Raw genomic sequence first — 22,800 nt, forward strand, 5'->3', positions numbered from 1 at the left:
ATATAAATGCCAGCAAACTGTATAAAAAGAGAAGAACAGAAGAATCACTAACATTGCACCACTAAATGTCACCTCAGGTTTTGCCTTCAACTCCCTAGGTACTTACACATCCATATGATGACCAGCACTCTGCAATCCATCACCCATTTCTTTTTCTATGGCACTCCACTCACTAAGAAGAAAAAGACAAAACCAAAAACATCATGAAATAGATATGGAATATTATTAAATGTAAAATCTTTTACAAGGTTTTATTTCTAGCTAGCTTTTCAACAACGTACAGATCTATGTTTGCATTTATTTTCTCTGACTCAAAAGTTTATATCTGCTGCTGCTAAGAGCAAGGTAAGGATCATACAAAACAGCTTCTGCTTACAGACAACCTTCTCAGCTAGGGTGTGTATTTAAACCAACTATGGAGCTTTTAGAAACTACGGATGCTGACCCTGCTCTTGATCTACCTAATCACAATCTCTGGGATAGAGCTGAGGAATGTATATTTCCCACCACCACATGGATGATTCTGATAAACACACTTGATTACGTGACACTATTTTAACAGAAAAAGACATCTGTACAGAAACATGAAGTGCATCATAAAATTCAATAATTTGCACAAAAGTTGCATGAGAAAGTCTACTAGAACCACAGATCATTTTATTTATTGTCATTTTTGTAAAATGCTTGAAATAAAAATTCCTTTTTATGGAAGATGTATATGTGTATTCTAATAGAAATGGGGAAAATAAACCAATAATCCTAAATACTAACAGATGACAAATTTGATGTTTCCTTTCTATTTACTCATTTTAATGTAGCTGAAAACATGTAGTATATGCAAACAAGACTAAAAACTAGTTCAAGAAAGGTAGGACTTACACTTAATTATCTATATATTCCCATCAAGTAGTTTAATGCCTGATAAATTCTTGGCATTTATAGGCTATAGGAAAATCAAAGAATGAACCAATAACTAATAAATGGGAAAAGGGAAATGTACTGGGTTCTACGCAACAGCCACTACTAGGCACAAGACCTTTCCCCTCAAGATATATATATAGATAGCTCTCTACTACTCAAATTGTGGTCCGTGAACAGTACCACCTGGAACTCGTTAGAAATACAGATCTACTGACTCAGAATATTAATTATAACAGTTCTCCAGATGACTTGAATGCCCATCACAATTTAAGAAGCACTAGCTAAACGAAAGGTTCTAACTGGGGTCCAGGGATATGTCTAGGACTGGAAATAGAAAATGGTAACCAGTTTAGTGGGGAAGAGCAGGAATCCATTAACAAGTAAATACTAAAGTGTAGAAGGATTTAGCATCAACTTTGTAAGAGGCATAATTGCTTTCATGAAGTACTTAATGGATGGTGTAACTGTCACAGATGAACCAGATCAAACAGGGTAATGGATCTTTTGTAGCATCTGATGAAGACTTTGGACCTTTTCCCTAAGGAGGGAAAAATCACAAACAAAAAATTCTGCATATAATTTCAGAGACTTCATGGATTAAAGATCTAAATGTAAGACAGGAAACATAAAACTCTTTGAAGAAAAGATAAGCAGAACACTCTTTGACATAAATTATAGCAATATTTTTTTGGATCTGTCTCCTAAGGCAAAGGAGACAAAGCAAAAATAAACAAATTGGACCTAATTCAACTTAAAAGCTTTTGCACAGCAAAGGAAACCATCAACAAAATGAAAAGACAACATACTCAAATGATATGACTGATAATATCCAAAATATATAGACAGCTCATACAACTCAACATCGAAAAAAAAAACATGATTAAAAAATGGACAGAAGACCTGGAGAGATGCTTTTCTAAAAAAGACATATACAATGCTCAACATCACTAATGATCAGAGAAATGCAAATCAAAACCACAATGAGCTATTGCCTCACACCTGTTAGATGGCTATTATCAAAAGAACACAAATAACAAATGTTGGTGAGGATGTAGAGAAAAAGGAAGGTGGGAAGGTAAATTGGTACAGCCACTGTGGAAAACAGTATGGAGGTCCATCAAAAAAAACCCAAAATAGAACTACCATATGATCCAGCAATTCCACTCCTGGATATTTATCTGAAGAAAATGAAAATATTAATTCGAAAAGATACAAGCACCCAAATGTTCACAGCATTATTTACAATAGCCAAGATATGGAAGCAACCTAAGTGTCCATTAACAGACGAATGGATAAAGAAGTGTGGTATATATACACAATGGAGTATTACTCAGCTATAAAAAAAGAACGAAAATTTTGCTATCTGCAACAACACGGATGGACCTACAGGGTATTATGTTTAGTGAAATAAGTTAGACAAATACTGTATGTTATCACATATATGTGGAATCTAAAAAATAAAGCCAACTAGTGAATGTAACAAAAACAAACAGATTCACAGACATAGAGAACAAGCGGCTACCTGTACGGAGAAGGAAGGGGGAGGGGTAAGATGGGGTAGGAAATTAGGAGATACAAACTACTATGTATAAAATAAACAAGCTACAAGGATATATTGTATAGCACAGGGATATAGCAAATATTTTATAATAGCTATAAATAATTTCAGAGACTTCAGAGAATCTGAAGTCTATCCTTACCCCATAGATTAAGGAATCTGAACTATAAAAAATTACCAAGGTCACTCCTGCTGTAGTATTTTACAATTCTATTAAGAAGGAAAGAAAAAAACTCCAAGAATGTCCAAGTGTTGAGATTTTGGAAAGGAATGAAAAACATTACAAGAAAAATAAGAGGTTTAGAGCTAAATTTAGTCACTTAATCTGGTGTTCATCAGGGATAGAGGCATGGGAGGGAAAGTCTCCAGCTGCAACCAGGTCTGTACTAGTAAGTTTTATTTGTTTATACTTCTGTGTAAGATGATATTTAAACAAAATTCAATGTTAAAAAAAGGTTTGGAAATCACTCTTTCCATTTTACCCCACAACTGAATAGATATTTAAAAAAAAAAGACAAAAACACAAATTTCCCCTGTATAGCACAAGGAACTATATTCAATATCTTATAATAATCTTTAATGAAAAAGAATATGTGTATATGTATGCATGACTGGGACATGCTGTATACCAGAAACTGACACATTGTAACTGAGTATATACTTCAATAAAAAAAATTTTTTTTAATTTAAAAAAATAATAAAAGTTTAAAATGGAAAACAAACAAACAGAAACCTCAATTAAGTAGAGCTGGAAGACCAACTGTTGGAAGGGGTAGCTCTCATGCCCTGTGTCCACAGTGGACCCCAAAAGGAAGAAGAAAGACTTCTTTTCTGGCAAGGACTCAGCCAATGAAAAGCCATGGACTCTTTGTTTACTATAGCCCTCCCAAGTCCTTTTCCTCTCTATAAAAGCATTCTCCTCCTTTGCCCTGCAGGAACTTGCACGTGGCTTGCTGTGGTTATACCCCCAAAATTGCAATTCTCTGCTGATTCTGAATAAACCCATCTTTGCTGGAGAAATATCTGGTAGTCTATTTGTTTCAGATCAACAGTGTTTGGTCCAATTCTTGACAGGTAGATCTTAAAAGTTCCCGAAACTAGTGAAAATATAGACAAGACCTGTAAGAACCTACGTGGGATGACCCTTTGGCCTATCCTAAATCGGATCAGGTGCTGTAATACAGGAGGAAGCTGCAAAAAGTTTAGGAACTCATGAGCACAAAATGAACTCCTGTATTTAAAAAAAAAAAAAAAGTAACAGCAATGTGTAACATGAACATATTACAACAGGGAATCTTCCCTGTTTCTTCTCTGTGCATCTAATTCCTGCTCATTTCTTACCTATATCAAAGTTTATGTCTTGTCATCTGTCCTTCCCCCTTTGACAGTCCTCTCCAACTCATAGCTCAATCTTTTTTCTTAGTCTATTCTTTCACTCCAATCTCTAATTTAGCAATAAGGCATAATTTTACAAAATTGCTTGATATATATTGAAAACATTTAAATTAAGAAACAAAGCAGATGAAATTAGCTTTGTATTTTTTCTCTCAAATTTCAAATCAAAAAATAGAAACAGACTTCTTTCCAATTATGTGATTCTCAACTTCTGAATATTTTCATGACTCCTATGGTCAGTGTAATGACACAATGAAAAAATTAAAAAGAAAAGATAAAACACACACACACACACACACACACACACACACACACTACCAACTGGCACTGCTCAGCAATCCTTCCCCATATTCCCAAGTGATACCTTCATCAGCACTTCTCAAACTGGGATATTTCATCTTGGTTATCTGAAGCCATATCTGCATGGCACAATTTTTCTGAAGAATAAACTTTACTTTTACATTTGAACATCTGAGAGGGAAAAAAGTTAGACATATATATACTTAAACAACCATGGATGTTCTAAAGAATAAAATGCGAATTTTGCACGAACTGACAGAACTCAAGTCTTCAAAGAGACTGCACTTGCCACAGCTGCTTCCAGCCAATCCCCCATGGAGCCAAGCTGGTAAGGGTGGGTAAAGGAGGGTATGCAGTAGGCCACAGTTAAGAATTCTTCTTTCCATTAGTTTGAGACAGACTGCACTGTATCATTCCCCTCAAGCTTTCTAACCACAGAATCACCCCGATCTATTCTCAGCAGAGACAGCTGCTTTACAAAGACAGAGGCCAGCTAATGTGGCCTCCTACAAGTACTGCTCCTCTGCTTTAAGACAGCCCTGTACCTTCCTCTCTACCTTCTCCTCATCCACCCTCTTACTCTTGCTTCTCCTTGCAAAAAACCACCACCACCACAATAATCAGGCCCTACACCCCTTCAAGAATAACCTCAGAGACTTTCTTAAAAACCTAATCAGTAACTTGCTGTCTTTCCTCTGATTCCTAGGACCACTGCAATATAACATCATACTACTCAAACCAAATTGCTCTCCATATTAACACAAAGTTACTTACCCATTTCCCCTTTTTTCAATTAAACTCAATTCCTCTACAGTAAAACTCCAACTTCTTGAAGTGCTCCCTTTACTTGGTTGACACTGCACACTCCTGGTTCCTCATCAGTTTCAGTGTCTCCCTCACTGGTTCCTTTTCTTTGCCTGAGCCCTGAACACAGGTATTCCCAAGGTTTGGCCCTCAAGTCTCTCAAAAACTTACTCTAACCCTCTAACATCATCACCTAACCCTACATTAAATTAAATATCACTCTACTAGGATAGTCTTTCATACACAACTCATATTCTCACTAGCCTCTTAAACTGCAGATCCAAATTTCAACTGCTTAATGGAAATCTTAAAACAAATGCAATCTATCCCAAACAGAACTCTATCATTCCTTAAACCTGCTATTTCTCCTATATTCTCTATCACAATCCTCCTAATCATTCAGCTGCCTGCAAATTAAACTTTGGTATCTTTAGCACCTACCATGGTAGCAGGAGATTAGCAAATGTGTGCTGCATGACTGAAAGAATCCATCGGCAAATCTTATCATTTATGCCTCCTTAATAGTTTCTACGGGCCGTTGTTCTGGTTCAGACTCTTGATCACCTGCTTAAATTACTGCAACTACCTATGGTCTCCCTGGCTCACTTTTTATGAAATACTTTAGATGTAAAATGGTTTTCTATTAATTTACTGAGTTAGCACAAAGGTAATCCTATACAGAATTTATCATGAGACATTAATGCAAATAATTTTAAACTTTGACTCAGCCACATGACCTTTTATTCACTTGCCTCTTTAATTAATATGAGTCCATTTACTGTTTACAATAAATGTACTACCTTTGGGAGGATCTGATTTATGTTAATTATCAAATGAGCAAATTCCCAAGCTTAACGAGAATTCCAATTTGGGTAATATTCTTAAAATCAGGGCTGACTTGTACATAAATCTAAAAGCAACTGCAGAGAAGTCACATACCATGCAGCAGACTTCAGAAAGTTAAATACGATTTGCCTTTCTTCCCTTTATTCCTTTGTTTAGCCATATAATTCCTGTCTTAGTTATGAGGTCTACATGTTTATGATATCATATGCTTCTCTTCATTAAAAAAAAATCATATAATGCTGATATTGTCCCAACTTGCATTTAATTTTAATGTATGATCAAAGACATATGGATAACCTGTTACTTTAATAAATTAAATAAATTTGTATCCACATCTCACACCTGACAAATTTCAAATGAATCAAAAATCTATAAAACAATAAAAATGTACAACAAATGAAAAATTTTTTTTATAATCCATAGAGGGAAAGGCCTTATTAGATATACACAAAAATCAGAGGCTACTACTTTATAAAGGAAAAAACCGAATCATTTATGTTAAGTGAATTTAATAAATTGAATATTTCTATATATCCAAAGCCACCATAAGAAAAGTCAAAAGATATATCATCAAGGGGGGAAAAGTTGCAATTCATTTCACAAAGGCCTAATTTTCCTAAAAGATAAAGAACTCTTGCAAATCAAGTAAGAAATCAGACCACCAGCCCAACAGAAAAAAGGGCAAAAGGTATCTTATGAAACCGGAGAAAAATAGCTGTTAATCATAAGGTAAAAGGTTTAACTTTACTGATAATTAGAGAAATGCAAGTTAAAACTACATTGAGAAGTTATTTTTCACCATCAGTCTGGTAAAGACAAAAGTTTGCTAACACACTATTTGGGAAAGGGGGTGAGGAAACATATTAATACTTTGCTGGTGGGAGGTGAACATCCTCCACACAGGGCAATTGGGCACTATCTACCAAAACTACAAGTTCATTGTCCTTAGGCCCAGTAATAACATCTGTAGACTTTTACCCTGCATATATACTCATACATGTGTGAAATGACATGAACAAGAACATTTATTGCAGCACTGAAAACAATAGCAGAAGACTGGAAGTAAATATCAAGAAGAAACTGGTTACATAAACTATGATGCCCCTGCTCAATCAATAAAGCCCAATATAGTTATTTACTGATAACAGTATATCTTTGAGAGCAGATTTTAAGTTAAAAAAGCAAAATAAAACAACTGAACATAGCAATGTACACAACATGCTCCCTTTCCATGTTAAAAAAAGAGAAAAACACATTTGTTGGTATGTTAATATATTTACAGTGCTACATTTTACTAGAAGGACACACAAAAAACTAAGAAACTAACGTTAGCTAAGAGGAGACTCAGGTGGTTGACAGGCAGGAGTGAAGCGATTTTTCACTACATAAGCTTTTTTTCCTGTTGAATTTTGTGCTATATGAATATACAACCTATTCAAATATGTTGAGTGAATTATTTTTAATTAATTCACTTAAAAGAACTTATAGTGGAACATTAGCAAGGACATTTTTCTTACAAGATGTGGATAACTTCTAAAATACCACAAAATAATTAACATACACACAAATTCACAGAAGAGAAGTTTCAAAAACAAACAAGATATGCAAGTTATATACACAAGTAAATATTCTAATTTACACTAATATTACCCCCAGACTGAAAAATCCATCTTGAAAAAGCCTTCAGAAATTATAAAGCAATATAAAGAAAGAAAAGAACAAGAAAACCACTAGTTCTATATGACAGTGATTTTCCAAGGAATCTTCTTGGGCATTCTGCCAAGAAAGTAAAAGACATCACTCACTGTTTCAGAGTATTTTAACTTTAATCTGCTCAAAATATTGAACTTCCTCACTATTTTTTTTTTAAAGAAAGGCTTTTAAAATGAAAAGTTTGAAAGCTACTACTATAGGACATCATTTAAAAAATAATCTTTTAATCTCCAGACTCATATATTTTAAAACAGCTAATTAGAGCTAGTTGTTGTTTATTATAAAAGTTTGTAGAATGCTTACCTAAAAACTCGCCCATAATTCCCATGTACTTTATATACACCGTACAGTCGATCTGCTACTCTCTGGAATAAACGTTTAAAAGAAACTATTAGGTCAAAGCTATATACAGATTATTTAAAAAAAAGAGATTTTATCCTCATTAAAAAAATATATATATATGTTTAGTACAATATACTTGGAAAATATGGAAAAGAAAAAGCTAAATCTCTCAAAGTCTCATTATGGGGAAAAAACCTAGAGCTGTCATCATATTTATGTAATCACTTTCATATTTCTTTATATATGTATGTGTGTGTGTGTGTGTGTGTGTGTGTCCCACACACACACACACATATATAGGACACACACATATATAGGTTTTTTTATATTAAAACATTTTAAATTGAAGTATAGTTGACTTACAATGTTGTATTCGTTTCTGGGAGACAGCATAGTGATTCAGTTAACATATGTATATATACATATTCTTTTTCATTACACGTTACTACAAGCCACTGAATACAGTTCCCTGTGCTATACAGCAGGACCTTGTTGTTTATCTATTCTGTACATAATAGTCTGTATTTGCCAATCCCAAACTCCCAATTTATCCCTCTCTCCCCCCCGTAAGTTTTAATTAACATTTAAAAATTTCTTATACCAAGAGTGGTAGTATTTTTATCCAGCAGGTTAATATTACTTTTAATACATTCTTTTCAATAGATACATAAAATTCCATCTAGTGGTGTATAAAATATATAAGCATTCCTTGTCAGCTATTTAGTTATCCCTAATTTTTTCAGTATTATAAATAATGTTGAAATAAGCATCTCTGAGAGTTAGGCTTTTTCCAAATTTCAGACTGTTTCCTTAAGATGACATCCTCCAGGTGCAATTTACCAGGGGAAAGAATATAAACATTTTCAATTCTACTGATAATTTTATACATAAATGCTGCACATGTGCAATATACTTAAAATTAGGTATTTTAATAACAGCAGAATTACAGTTTAGATCATTGAGATAAAATGTGTACTGCCTAGCCATTCACATAAATTTTACAGAAATCAAAAACAAATATGTGGTAATCTGCTTTACTTCCCCCCAAAGTGTTACGGACATGAACTGGAAGACCAAAAGCCAATCCCACATAAAACTCTGGGAAAAAAAAAATCCCAAAAAACCTAGTATACAATTTCTAAATGTAAACCCTGAAGATAAACTACCCTCTAATTTCTTACTCCAACATAAGTAATTTGAGGAATTAAACATTAACCATACAATAAATCTTAATTCTTTCAATACTTCAGCTTAAACTGAGCAAACCACATTGCAAAAACTCAGAGCAGGTGTAAGAGGCTCATAAAATGTTCTCCATCTTCCCCTGACATGCTATGAGGAACATATACCTGGTAGACTAGGAGGCAGCACACTACATACAGGTCTGCAGCTTATTTCTGGAAAGTCTTACTGGACACAGTTATGTTAGTGCTGTCTGTGGCTGCTTTCATAGCTGAGCTGAATAGATCCAACAGGGACCATATAGGCTAAAAAGCTGAAAATATTTACTATATGGCCTTCAAAAAAAGTTTGTCAACCCCTGTACCAGACTCCACTTTCAGGACAAAGTTCATCATCTTTTTATGCTTGAAACTTTCCAGGGTTGTCCCCAGACCTCTAAGCTATTTCTCTAGGATGTTATTTCCCAATTATTTTTTGAGAATCCTATAAAGTGCCAAAGGTTGTTTGGTTATTTAAAGTGGTTCCACTGTCAAGTAAGTTGAAGCACCTTAGGTATAAAATGCATATCCAAAATCTCAAAGAAAATGCATATCCAAAATTCAAAGAAAAAGTTTTTGAATACCAGGTATTTAGAAGTTGTTTTTTTTTTCTCTTTAAAGTGTATCACTTCTGGAAGCTGATACAAAAGGAGCTTCTACCATAATAATTAGAGCTCTGGAAAAGATTTTGGTCCATAGAGCATGACATAAAGAGGCAAGAGTTTTCATACTCCACAAAGGTGAGCAACCACACATGGAACTACTTTATGGTTAATGAGGTGACCAAGAGACAGGCAGCAGTTGTTACTGGACCAGCAATGCTTCTGGTATCAACTACGCTTGGAAACAAATCGTTCTAGCCAACCAAAATGTAAGATGACTGGTATCTAGGTCATCAGAAAATGAAAAACAGATAAAGCAAAGAAAAACTATAAACTATAGACCAACAATTACCATTTCTAGGGAAAAGACAAAAATGGCAGAGAAATGAAACATGAGATTATTAAAACCTGAAACCAGATTAACTCAATGGTTGTTGGTAATCAGAATCGTGGTACCAGGGAAAAGGGGCTGCACCCAATGATTTAGTCTAGATTGCTACTCAATTTCACTTCTGTTGACAAGCCTTCCTTTTTGAAAACTGATCACATGACAATCGACAGGGGAGGACCAACACCTAGAAAACGCAATGACAACAGAAGAAATTGGACAGACTTACCCCATCATCCTCCCCAGCTCTGAATCATCTGGTAAGAATGCCTTCTCTAACCTCACTAAAGTAGTATGGGATTAAAGTTAAAAAGGACACAAAGTTTTATGACATTCTATTAGATGATCTTATTTTGAAAATCTAGACACATAGCTTCTCTTTTCAATTACCTTTCAACACGGCAATGATTACATGAGACTTAAGACCCTTGATAATACTGCCAAAATCTTTCCCAAAGGAGCTGTAGGTAATACTTTACACTGCCACCACCACCAACTATTTCACAAACACTAGATATTACCATCTTTATAAATGGTTACAAATTAAATGTTAAATAGTATCTCAATAATTATAATTTACATTTTTAGAGTGTTAGTAAAGTTAAACATTCCTCCTTCCCTTTTAAATGTGATTTCCCCTAGAGAGCAGCAAATATGGTTGTAGGAAATAAGGAATCTAACGTCAGACAAACGTGAATTCTAATTCCAGCTCCTTCTTACTTTAGGGTTTGACTTCAGAAAATTCATTAAACTACTCTTAGTCTTAGATCTTCCTCTTGGAAATGTAGAAATGATCCTCATCATATGACTCTGTGAGGATTAAACAAGATGACACTTGAAAGGTTCCTGGCAATCAACAAGGTGGCTCAATGAAAATCAGTTCTCTTCTCCTTCAGCCTACTTGAATTCATGTCTTTTGTCAATATATCATTTGTGGGTGGTTAAGAGCATGGGTTCTGGAGTCAGACAAAGGTTTAAATTCTGACTCTACATATCTATTTATAATGTGATATTAGGCAAGTTACTTAACTTCATTGCCTTTGCTTCCTAATCTATAAAATGGGGACAGTAGCAGTACTTACCTTCAAAGGGCTACTGTGGGAATTAGGTAAGAACAATACAATTTGCTTGGCTGATATACAATGGTAGATAAGTATTAGATATTAGTATTATTTTCCTTTTTAGTTTACAAAACACAAATTATCTCATCTGAGTCTTTTAACTCCACAAATAATGCACTCATTTACATTTATGCAGTACCTAATATGTGTCAGACAGATAATCCCATTTTCCAGCAAAGAAAGCAAACTCTGAAAGGTTACCTGAAGGACCTAGTAAATGGCAGAGATAAGTTCTAAAAACCCAGCTCCTCTAAGTCTAAGGCCTCCTGCCCACTATGGCTGTTCAGTTATGATGTCTTAAATATTTAACTCTTAACCTGTTAGTAATGTATTTTTTGCCTTTTCTACTTTTAAAAGAATTCTCCTTGACAGGAAAGACAGCCAAATAATTCTATTTTCTCTTTGTCTGCTAACAATTCATCATCCGTCTGAAACACTGACTAAGCCTTCTTCTCTCGACACTCGAATGTTACAAACAGGTCCTCCCAGCGGCGCTTTCTGCCTTGTTTGCAGGCTTCTGTCAGTGTCAGGCTCTAACCTTCCATTTTCACTTTTCTGTTACTGTCCGTGATAAACAGCCTTTCTCCCAATTTCAGAACTATCAAGATGTTAGATATTCATCATATTTTCCGTTGGCATTTATCTCCTTTATACAGTCAGAATTCCAATTCTGACTCACAGATCAAGTGCTGCCTTTCCCTTTGAAGAGCTCAAGTTCTCATTCATGTCAATTAAGCTTCTGAAGCCTGTTTTCATAAAGTTTAGGAAAAATATCCATACCTAGAATTCTCTTACTTGTCTATCACAGGTTCTTCGATGACAAGGTCATTTTCTTTAAAGATTCTTGTCATATATACATTAATAACCAATTCTCCCTGATTGGTTATAATTGAATTCAAGAAGTAATTTATTTTATTGCTTTTTTAGATCTTTTTAAACTGTCAGCATATACATTCATTTATTCAACCATTTAATGAATATATAGCGGTGCCTAGTCTGAGTCAGGCATTACTATAGGGATTCAGCAGTCAGAAAACAAAGCTCTTGCTCTTAGGAGCCCACATATACTAGGAGAGGAGATAATTAACAAATGAGAAGAGAATATGATGTCAGAGTTATTATAAAGACAACAGCAATGACAGACAATGACAGGGAAATGACAGGAAATCATAGAAAACTACATCTTATTTTATAGGAGATGCTCAGGAAAGATTTCTCTCAGGAGGCATCTGAGTCAATAACTAAAAGACAAAAAGAGAATAGGCCAAGAGAGGATCTTGAGGGTAGGGTATGGAGGAAGAATGGTACAGGCACGGGAAAGAGCAAATAAAAAGTCCTCGGGCAGAAACAAGTGTGGCATGGTTGAGAATAGTCAGAGTAACAACAGGGCTAAAGTGGAGTGTACAAAGAATAAAAAGGAACAGAAAAGCAGTTATGTGGGAGAGTCTTAAAAATTTTCTTTAACCTCATGGTTAAATTCTGTAGTAATCTTCAAACATTACTAAATATTAATCACATTCAAAAATATACTTTCAGCAGAAAACTAGATGTAATCACTATCCTGTCTTGACTTGTGATACTTTTTCTTTCTTGCTTTATGAAAGCAATCACCCATACCTTCTTGCAGGCTAAATTATCTGCAGCACAGCTTCACAATAATGACAATCATTTCCCCCCTCCTTTAGATTTCACTTAAATTTATTCCCTATGCTTCATGGATCTTCTGAGTATTTAACTGTTATACTTTCTTCATCACCCATCTCTGATATTTCTAATAAATCTAATTCTGGCTGATTTTTCTGCTTTGTCCCTTAGTTTCTTCTGGGTGTGAAAAACTGAGAACCCCTCAATATCTGGGGTTAGTCATGTGACTGCTTCGTAGTACACCTCTGCCTACCTGAGACTGGAGAATGGTTAAGCTTCCTGCTAAATGACACTTTCCACAGTATGCCCCTTTCCCCTGGTTGAAGGCCTTTAAGGAGGACACAGCTTTCATAATCAGCCACACATCTAATTAAGTAGATTCTCCAAGTTTTCTGGCACAGAAGACAAAGCAGTATGAAGTGTTCTTCCAGTCTTCTGGGGTGTCTCTGCCTCTACTTCCACTTACCACAAGAACTGTTGCCTAATCTGTTTGAGTAATTTCAAAGTAACTAAAGGCCTAGAAGTTTTATCTCATCAATCCACAGTCCTTTTTAAAACCCAGTTCTTGATTCCAGCCTAGTAATTTGCACCGGTACCTTTTCTTTTCCTAGAAGTATCCTACAACTTATTTAAGGAGTCCAATAGTACTCTGAATGGTTACATAGGAGATTGGGCCAGTATGCAGCTATTTGGAGGGATTTATTTTCCTTATCGTATTTTTTTTAATAATTATAATGAAACTCTTCAAACATACAAAAACTAGAGAATAGTAGAATATACTCCCATTTCCCAGTACTTACCTTCAACAATTATTATATGGCTAATCTAGTTTCATCTAAAACTGCCCTCACTCTCCACCCCTTTCATTAAAACAAATTCCAAATAATATATTTCATTTCAAGATGATTCCAGTCAGTGTAAGACATGATCCTAGACCTGGTAACCCACCATTTCTCAAAGCCTTTAAGGCAAGTCCTAAGGTTTCTTCTAGGTTATCCCAAAGGACCAGAGTGGATGACACAACATTTCTCAGGTACATTAATTTACCCAAAATATTTTTCTCCATGTCTGTTACAGCCAAACTGTATGGCTAAGTACAATCATTATTCCTAGATTTCTAGTTCCTTTTGTCATGGCAGACCATTACCCTAAATAAGTTTATTTAGTATAATTTAGGAGCACAGACACAGAATGGCCTAACATAACATAAGCTACTCACTGACCTTTTAAAAAGAAATCTTGAAAGAACGGGATATTGCTATACATAGATCTAAAATCTCACACTTAGTTAATCATACTCCAACACCGAAGTGGTAGGCCCTTTGATGTCAAAATAGCCATATACAGAGAAAACAACAGGCTAAAATTCTTCAAGTTATTTATGCCAGGAAACATTTCACATTAAAAAAAATGCAATTTAGATGACAAGCACACCAAATTTGAGTATAAAAATCAGTTATTTATCATGACTACCTTCCATTACTTAAAAACATAATTAAATAAGAAGCACTTCCTTGTAAACATTTGTCAAGAAGCTCTTGGGGACCACTTACAGCTCTGACTCGGAGAAGATGTGAGATGACAGACTGCAGCTCATCACCGTAGTGTTTTAGTTCAGTAAATCTCCTGAAACAGGAAACAAAGCATCATTTTTCTCATGAAGACAAGCTAAAAGCTGAAAGACAAAGCAGCATTTTATGAGAATAATGAAACTAATTCTGCTTGAGCATATGCTGGCCTTGAACATTTATAACAAATACAAATTCAAAAAAATTCTAAAGTAAAAGCAGCATACTTTCTTTAGGTATTTATAAAGCCAAGATGTCATACTTCATAATTTACATCATGAAACTGAGATAGAGATAAAATTCGTTGGTATGAAAAATTACTCAAAAACAATAAACAAAAAATGTATGGTGTAACCATCAACTCATGGTCTTTAACCTCAATCTTCATGCTGTTCAGTAATCTTTGTTTCTTCACCTAGTAACTGCCATTCTCCTTAAAGACTAAAACTTCTGATACCACCACTCTTCCAGCAATGGAAGCTGACCTCACCTACCTCAAAATTTGTTCCCTTGACAGCAGGTTTATTTTCTCATGATTTTCCTTTTACTCTCGGGTCATACCTAAAGCCTCCTTTCCAGGATTCACTTCCTTCACCCATCTCTTATACCATCAACTTTAGTGTGCAAAGAACTCCTGAAGTGTTTGCTGAAAACACTTCTGAGGGCCTCTCAGTAAAAGAGAGGTGTGAGGAACCACAACGGTATGCAGAGGCCCTATGGGACTCAGGAAATCTGAATTTCTAACAAACTTGCCCACAGGATTTAGATGTTGGTAATCAGATTACATTTTGGAAAACACCCTTAAAGTGTTGGCTCCTTTAGGGTTCAGTCCTAGGTCCTCACACCCATCTTACAATCAATCTTTCAAACTACACACACTGTGTGACTTGTCATTCACAAAGCTTCACAATTATGATCTACATGCTGCTGAATTCCAAATATCTATCTCCAGCCCAAATCTCTCTTCTAAACACCTGATCTAGTAAGCCGGCTGATACGCAGACATTTGTACTTGCTTACATATCCAAAGCTCCACTTATCTTCCCTACCCTTTCAAGCCCCTCTCCTCTGTATTCTCCAGGATTTTAAAGAATAAAACCTGGGTGCCATCTGTATTTCCTTCCCCTCTTTCAATCCATACATTCTACTCATCACTCAGTATACTTCCTAAGTATGAGCCAAAAATTGCCACATAAAAGTGGAAGACTCAAAGCTCTCCTCCTCACTGCTTTTAATAGTCTAGTTTGAAGAAAGATAAACATGTAGGAAAGAGGTATCATTTTGGTATCCCTCTGAAACAATCCTTCTGGTTTTCTAGATTTTAAGAAAGGACAGAATGAAAGTATTTTAATGATATAAACTATTTCAATAATGATATGAATAATAATTAACCTATTCCAGCTAGACCTAGAACAGAGATTCTGTACATTAAGAATCTGCTATAACAATGGCTGATGTGGACCTAACTCTCTTATCTAGAACTTAAGGCAACCAAATGCTATTACTAATTATACACTAATTATATACTTTAACAGGAACTTAGGAGCAAGAACCTGCCTTGGTTATGTTATTCGTCATATCACATTCAAAATTCTCTATAAAATATGGGTATTAAAAAAAACTTAGCAATCTAGAAAAGCGACAGGAAGGTCAGAAAAGGGAAGACATTCAATTGACAAAATACTTTTCATTAAATTGAAAAACATTCAATTGACAAAATACTAATATTAAAATATTAATTAAAAAATTGTCTCATCTACATGCTCCTCTAATGAATGTACATTTATGAATTTCATAAACTTTGCTGCTTAGGTTTTCCATAGCTTTTTTTGGAGGGTGACTTAATTTTAGTTCTTAATCTAGAGAATATCTCTTTATACACCACGGACGTCATTATAACCTTTATAAAAAGGAAACTTTTTTTCAGTGGAAACTTAAATGCGTATTACAAAGTGAAAGCCTTTCTGAAAAGGCTGCGTATTATATGACACAACAATCTGGAGAAGGCAAAATTATGGAGACAGTAAAAAGATCAGTGGCTGCCAGGGCTGTAGGGAGGGAGGGATAAATATGGCAGAGCAAAGAGGACTTTTAGGGCAATGAAAATACTTCGTACAGTACCATAATGGTGCACACATTTGTCAAAACCCATATACTACACAACTCCCATATACCTCTGCCCCTCATGTAACTATGGACTTTGGTGATAATGATGAGTCAGTGCAGGCTCCTCTATCATAACAAATGCACCACCGTGGTGAGGGTTACTGGGGCGGCTATGAGTGTCTAGAGGCAGCTGTGCAAGGGGAGGGGCAGAGGTACATGGGAGCTCTGCACTTTACACTCAGTTTTGCTGTGAATCTAAAACTACTCTAAGAAATAAAGTTTAAGAAAAAGTAAAATTAAAAACCTCAATGGTTACCATCACAATTCCTAATTACCAAAACTTCAAAGTATTTATTTATATTTTATATTCAAAATTTATATTGAAAACCAGAGGCATTATGTTAACAGTTATGGTTTATAAAGCCAGGCATGCAAACTTGACTATCAGACTATGCAAACATGGCCTTTGTCTGCTAAGAATTTACACTATGTAGAAATTAATGCTGAAAGCCTGAATAGAGAAATTCTAACAGAACTCATAAACTTGGTTCCCAAAAATGGGAAAGCCATATCTGTCTAAGGACATTTCTAACTGTAAAACATAGCTGAACCAACCACCAGGTAAAGGTCCATATAATGAAGAGCCTGAATTATCCACCAAATTCAGAGAATGAGCAAAACCAAATCTTGAAAGATACTTAGATCACATCCCAAGGAACGTTACTTCTGAATACACTGGCTTCCTTTAATATAGAAATGCTCTCACAAACACCAAATTGACATCAATGAAGTCAAATAATTGTCGTATAAATACATCTCCATGAAATTATTATATACTAGTATGCATTTATCTATCAAGCTTTCTTGGTATTCAAAATAGTTTATTATTAAATAGATAACATAATATTATCTTGAGTTCTGTACATATCTGACAAGCAAAGTCATATAAGAAAAACTATTTCAGACGAAATTATAATTACTTTTCTCATTTTTCTGATACCTGCAACACTTAATAAATCCTTCTAAGAAAGAGCAGTGGTTCCATTTTCTAAAACTTCAGTTACTTACAACCTTAATCCCAATTAAATTACCAAATTTCAAAACCAGTTTTAGACTGTAAAAGGATTTCACTAAATGTGAATTACTATTTAAAATATTTAGCAAATAAAGTGCATACATTCAGAAATGAAAAATTAAATAGATTGATAGGCACCATTCAAAACAACATTGTAACTGTTATTAAAACAAAACCTTACTTGTCTGGGTTTTTCACTCTGAATGTTGCATTAAGCGCTTTTAACCTGGAGTCTGCCTGGAAAAAATAATTTATTCACTTAATACAATTACATTTCAGGGTATAAATCCAAACAGTTTAATTTTCCCTTTAGAATTAAGATGCTCAAGCACAGTTTTCTTCATATCATTTATGTCAAACACACTAAACATACCCCAAAAAGCAGCTTAGTAGTTATTTTTTAAGACACTACAAAAATGTTATAAAACAATCTGAATACACAGCATTCAATGATACCAAAGTAAAACAACTGTAAACACCAACATGCTAACAGGCATATAGCTCTGCATTATTATAATTCATAATAGGTTGTGTGGAAAAGTTTTCTGTAAATCAAGAAAAGCAATGGTCTGTATATATAAACTAAATAAAACTACTTCTCTGAAGCCTGTGCATCCCTGAGGGTTGTTCTCAGGTGAAATCTGAACCAAGTGTACACATTGATTTTTCTCATTTTCATGATCAGTATTTTAGAAAAGAAAGAAATATAGAAATGCCTGTACTAAAGTAAAACAAGCTAGATGACATCAAATTAATTCCTTCTTAGCTGGCATAAAATGCTACAACACAACTTTTTAACTGCCTTTACTTATTTCTACACAACTGCTCTTAAGGGAGAGACAGAGGGATCAACACTAAATAACTTCATTGCATAAATTTATACTTAATATGTCCAAATCCTATCCTCTTATTCTATGATCTCATTTTTTAAAAAAATAATTTTTCTGACCAAGACACAAAAACTGTAGGGTTCATAAAGGTAGCTCAATCAAGAGTCAATTTCATAATGTGGTTTGGTTCTGAAGATTCCAGTTAGCTTGGACATCTTATATTATTCCAACTTCCAAGCCCTAATTAGAAATATTCCCAAAATAATAGAAAACAAACTAAACAAAACTACAAGGGCTTCCCAGATTATCTGGCTAAGAAAATAAAAACAAATGCAACAAATATGCCACTCCACAAGCTCAGCCTCCTAGAGCCTCAGACCAAAAGAAATTCAAAGAGCTATCAAGAATATCTAAAGCTTAATTTGTCACCGAATTCAGGGGATTCTCTTACTTCTAAAAATCTGTATTTTACCAATTCTTGACCTTACAAGTCAAGGGCAAAGGAGCTAATGTATGTGAAAATCCTTACAAATAAAAGCACCTATGAATTTAAGGCATATATACTCCCTTATGTTTTTTTAAGTTAGTTATAATCACTAACGACTTTATAGTCACATGCAAATGAGATTGTTTCAGTAAGAATGAAATTACATAAAAGCCATCAGTAAAAAAGAAAATTTTCATTTATATCTTTTCTTAATAACACCAATATATTTTTTACTTTTAGTATCACCAATTTACCACTTTCGAAGGCATATAAAATGTAAACCATCACCATCCTAATCTTTGCCTACCAAACGTTCTGTCAGGTCAGTCCATCACAACACTCCACACCATCTGTTCATCATTTCACAACATGCCATAAAAAGAGAAATTGCCTAAAATATCAACAAACCAGAAACTTCTCCCCAAAGCTAGATTTCTAAAAACCTACCCAGACTGTTCCAAATCTGAAAGGTTATCATCCATCTTATCAAAGTCCCCACTAAATATGTAAAGAAGCCGTTACATCACTGTTTCATACCACCTACTTTATTTCCTTTAATACAGTACTATCTGAAACCCTGAGTTGTTTGCGTGTTTCTTACCTGTCCACCAGAGTATGAGAGCCATGAGAAAAGCACAAGGTAAAGGGGGCCCCCTAGACTTAGACAATGGCTGCCATGGCAATACATTAATCTGCTTTGTTCATTGCTGAATCCCTAGTATCTCCCAATGCCTGGCACAAAAAGACATACAGTAAGTATTGGTTACATTTCAAAAAATAACCCTGACTGTTCTAACCTGGAGTCTGCCTGGACTTTCTACCTTTCCCATGTTCTCCTTTAATCTCCACCTCCCCTTCCCTTTCTAACTCCTATTACATACTTTACTTTCCTTGTTCTAGACCTTGTCTTTCTTATCTTCCCCCAAACCTTGCCTAGTAAACCATCACCAACTTGACCTCTAACATTCCTATTCCTTGACCCCTAGGTTGACTCCACTGCAGGTTTCTCATTATTCAGGTCTCAGCTCAAATGTTCTCTCTTCAACAATGTGACCCCATTTTCCCAAGATAGTCTTGGTTTACTTTTACACCTGTTTGTCCTAATCTAATTATTTGCAGAGCCTCTTTTTAGTCTCACAAGCGCCCCCATTTAGAGAATACATTTTATGGTCACCTTTCTCAAAATAACCCCTGGAAAAAAATCCCTGCTGTCATACTCTTTCACAATGATGACTTTTCCCATTTATATCACCTATAACTATTTTAAGGAACCTTATTTAAATGTTAACTTAACGTCTCCAACTACTAAAATAAGAACATGGAGCTTATGACTGTTTCCAGCTCATTCACTGCTGTATCCACAGCACCTAGAAGAGTACCTGCTGGTCTGTAGGCACTCAGCATTTGGAATCCCCAGATTAGCAGAGATCCTAAAGGCCCAGATCCTGTCTCTGGCAGTCCCTGCTTCAAGCAACAGACAGGGTTCTAGATCCTTCTGTGTCAGCCTAAACTCATTTAAGGTTTGGGCATATGGATGACACTTTCATGTAAGTAACCTACTGAGTCAACTAAGTCAAAATGTTATTACTTTAAACTAAAGTAACTAGTTTATATGTTCATACTCTAGAAATAAACTCTGCTCTCCCTTCACTGAATTAATAGGATATTTTATAAATACTCAGCAAAAAAGAAGGAAAGACAATATACAGCAGCAATGAAAAAGTCTGTTGCTCATATCTGTTAAACAGAGCATGGATTTAAAAAAAATAAAATTTTTACGATTATCTTGCTGAGTATAATAATTACTCTAAAAAGACTTAAGAAAACATTAATCTAGTAGGCCCAAACTATAGATTAAGTTAAATACATCTGAAAAAAAAGGAAAATTAATGCTGATATTTCAAGGATGACACTCTAACAGCCTAGTTCAAATATTCTTTTTCTTAAGTTAAATACAATTGACCTATAATACTATAAATTCTAGGCATACAACATAATGATTTGATACTTCTCTACATTATAAACTGATCATCACCAAATATTCTTATAAAACATTAACAGTTGGTCTGATTTAGAATAATCTCATTTCCACTGAAATAGTTTCCAACATTCCTTTACCAAACATCTTTATATAGATTAATTACATAATTAATAAGTGAAAAGAGCAGTAAGTATGGGATGGTAATTAAGAAGGGCTTTAGTTAGGCCTAGACTTGGATTCAGCCTCTATCACTTGTAACTATGAGACCTTGGGTAAGCCACTTTCTAGAGTTTCTTACCTAAAAAATGTAAGTAATACTGAACCTCAAAGGTACTGAGGCAACTGTCGGGAAAAAACCCCAAATATATTATAGTACAGTGCTTAAATACATAGTAAACACATAATGTTAATGATATTCAGATAAGATACTGCTTTGGATTTTTAAAAAAAATGTTTTTTCTCCTTTTAAACCATTTTTGATAATCTTTCTAAAATTATCTTCCTAAAAATATTCTTATCTGCAATATCACAGCAATAGTCGTCAAGTTATAGGCTAGTGGGAATCAGCATGTCTGGAATGAGCTCTAGGATTCAGTGTCTTGAACAAACAGTCCTAACAAATTGAAAAGCACGAAGTCAAATGACCACACTTTAAGAGTAATCTCGCTCCTGAGCATATATCCCGAAGGAACCCTACTTCAAAAAAACACCTGCACCCCAATGTTCATAGAAGCACTATTTACAACAGCCAAGACATGGAAACAGCCTAGATGTCCATCGACAGATGACTGGATAAAGAAGATGTGGTGTATTTATACAATGGAATACTATTCAGCCATAAAAAGACGTAACACCATTTGCAGCAACATGGATGTCCCTGAAGAATGTCATTCTAAGTGAAGTAAGCCAGAAAGAGAAAGAAAAATACCATATGAGATCACTCATATGTGGAATCTAATAAAAAAAAAAAAAAAGAACATAAATACAAAACAGAAACAGACTCATAGACACAGAATACAAACTTGTGGTTGCCAAGGGGGTGGGGGGTGGGAAGGGATAGACTGGGATTTCAAAATTTGTAGATACTGACAGGCATATGCAGAATAGATAAGATTATACTGTACAGCACAGGGAAATGTATACAAGACCTTGTGGTAGCTCACAGTGAAAAAAAAAAGTGACAATGAATATATGTACGTTCACGTATAACTGAAAATTGTGCTTTACACTGGAATTTGACACAACATTGTAAACTGACTATAACTCAATAAAAAAAATGTTTAAAAAAACCCCACTGAATTATGAGTACTCAGCAAGCAATTCAACCTTTTCTTGAGGCCCCTCGGTAACCACTACAAACAACTAATACTGAGCCCACCTGTGACACAACGAAGCCCTAGGGGCTAGCCAGGTGTGTGGTCCCATGCCAAAACCAACCCCCCTCCCCCCCCTCAGCGTCTGACTCTCACATCACTGTTATCCTTTACCAGGGGGCCCAGCTATCATTTTCACTATTGTCACAGTGTGCCTGTCTCCAGAAGAATTCACTTTTAGACCTTTTCAATTTTCTTCTAATATGCTACAGTCTAGAAAATACATAGCCAAGTCTATGTGGATAACTATAATAAAATTAAGTTGGTACTCTCTGAAAGGACCAAAGTTATTTTTGTATGTATTGTACTAAGTCATGTTACATCCATTTGAACATCTCAGAAGTCAATTCTAAATCCCACCTTTCAAACTGTGATCAGTTAAGTTGTAACTGTCAAATACATGACCTCCAGATAAGTGAAGTGTGTGTATGTGTATACGTGTGTGTGTGTGTGTGTGTGTGTCTCTCTCTCTATATATATATATAAGTATATGGACAATCTCACATACATGTTTGTATGTATGCAT

The 22,800-nt window shown here is 34.9% G+C and overlaps 1 protein-coding gene across 1 annotated transcript in view; it reads right to left on the bottom strand.

The window, feature by feature from the left end:
- The window catches only part of SNX4 (sorting nexin 4), a 51,210-nt gene that overhangs the window by 11,160 nt on the left and 17,250 nt on the right, over positions 1 to 22,800 (bottom strand). Inside the window, exons 6-9 of the mRNA XM_074365112.1 lie at positions 17,785 to 17,840; positions 14,408 to 14,480; positions 7,841 to 7,902; positions 107 to 172 (exon numbers count right to left, since the gene is read on the bottom strand). Coding sequence (XP_074221213.1) covers positions 107 to 172; positions 7,841 to 7,902; positions 14,408 to 14,480; positions 17,785 to 17,840 — 257 coding nt within the window. The remainder of the gene's footprint in view (positions 1 to 106; positions 173 to 7,840; positions 7,903 to 14,407; positions 14,481 to 17,784; positions 17,841 to 22,800) is intronic.

The sequence above is a fragment of the Camelus bactrianus genome, chromosome 1 (genome assembly GCF_048773025.1).
Source record: "Camelus bactrianus isolate YW-2024 breed Bactrian camel chromosome 1, ASM4877302v1, whole genome shotgun sequence".
In the NCBI taxonomy this organism is placed as follows: domain Eukaryota; kingdom Metazoa; phylum Chordata; class Mammalia; order Artiodactyla; family Camelidae; genus Camelus; species Camelus bactrianus.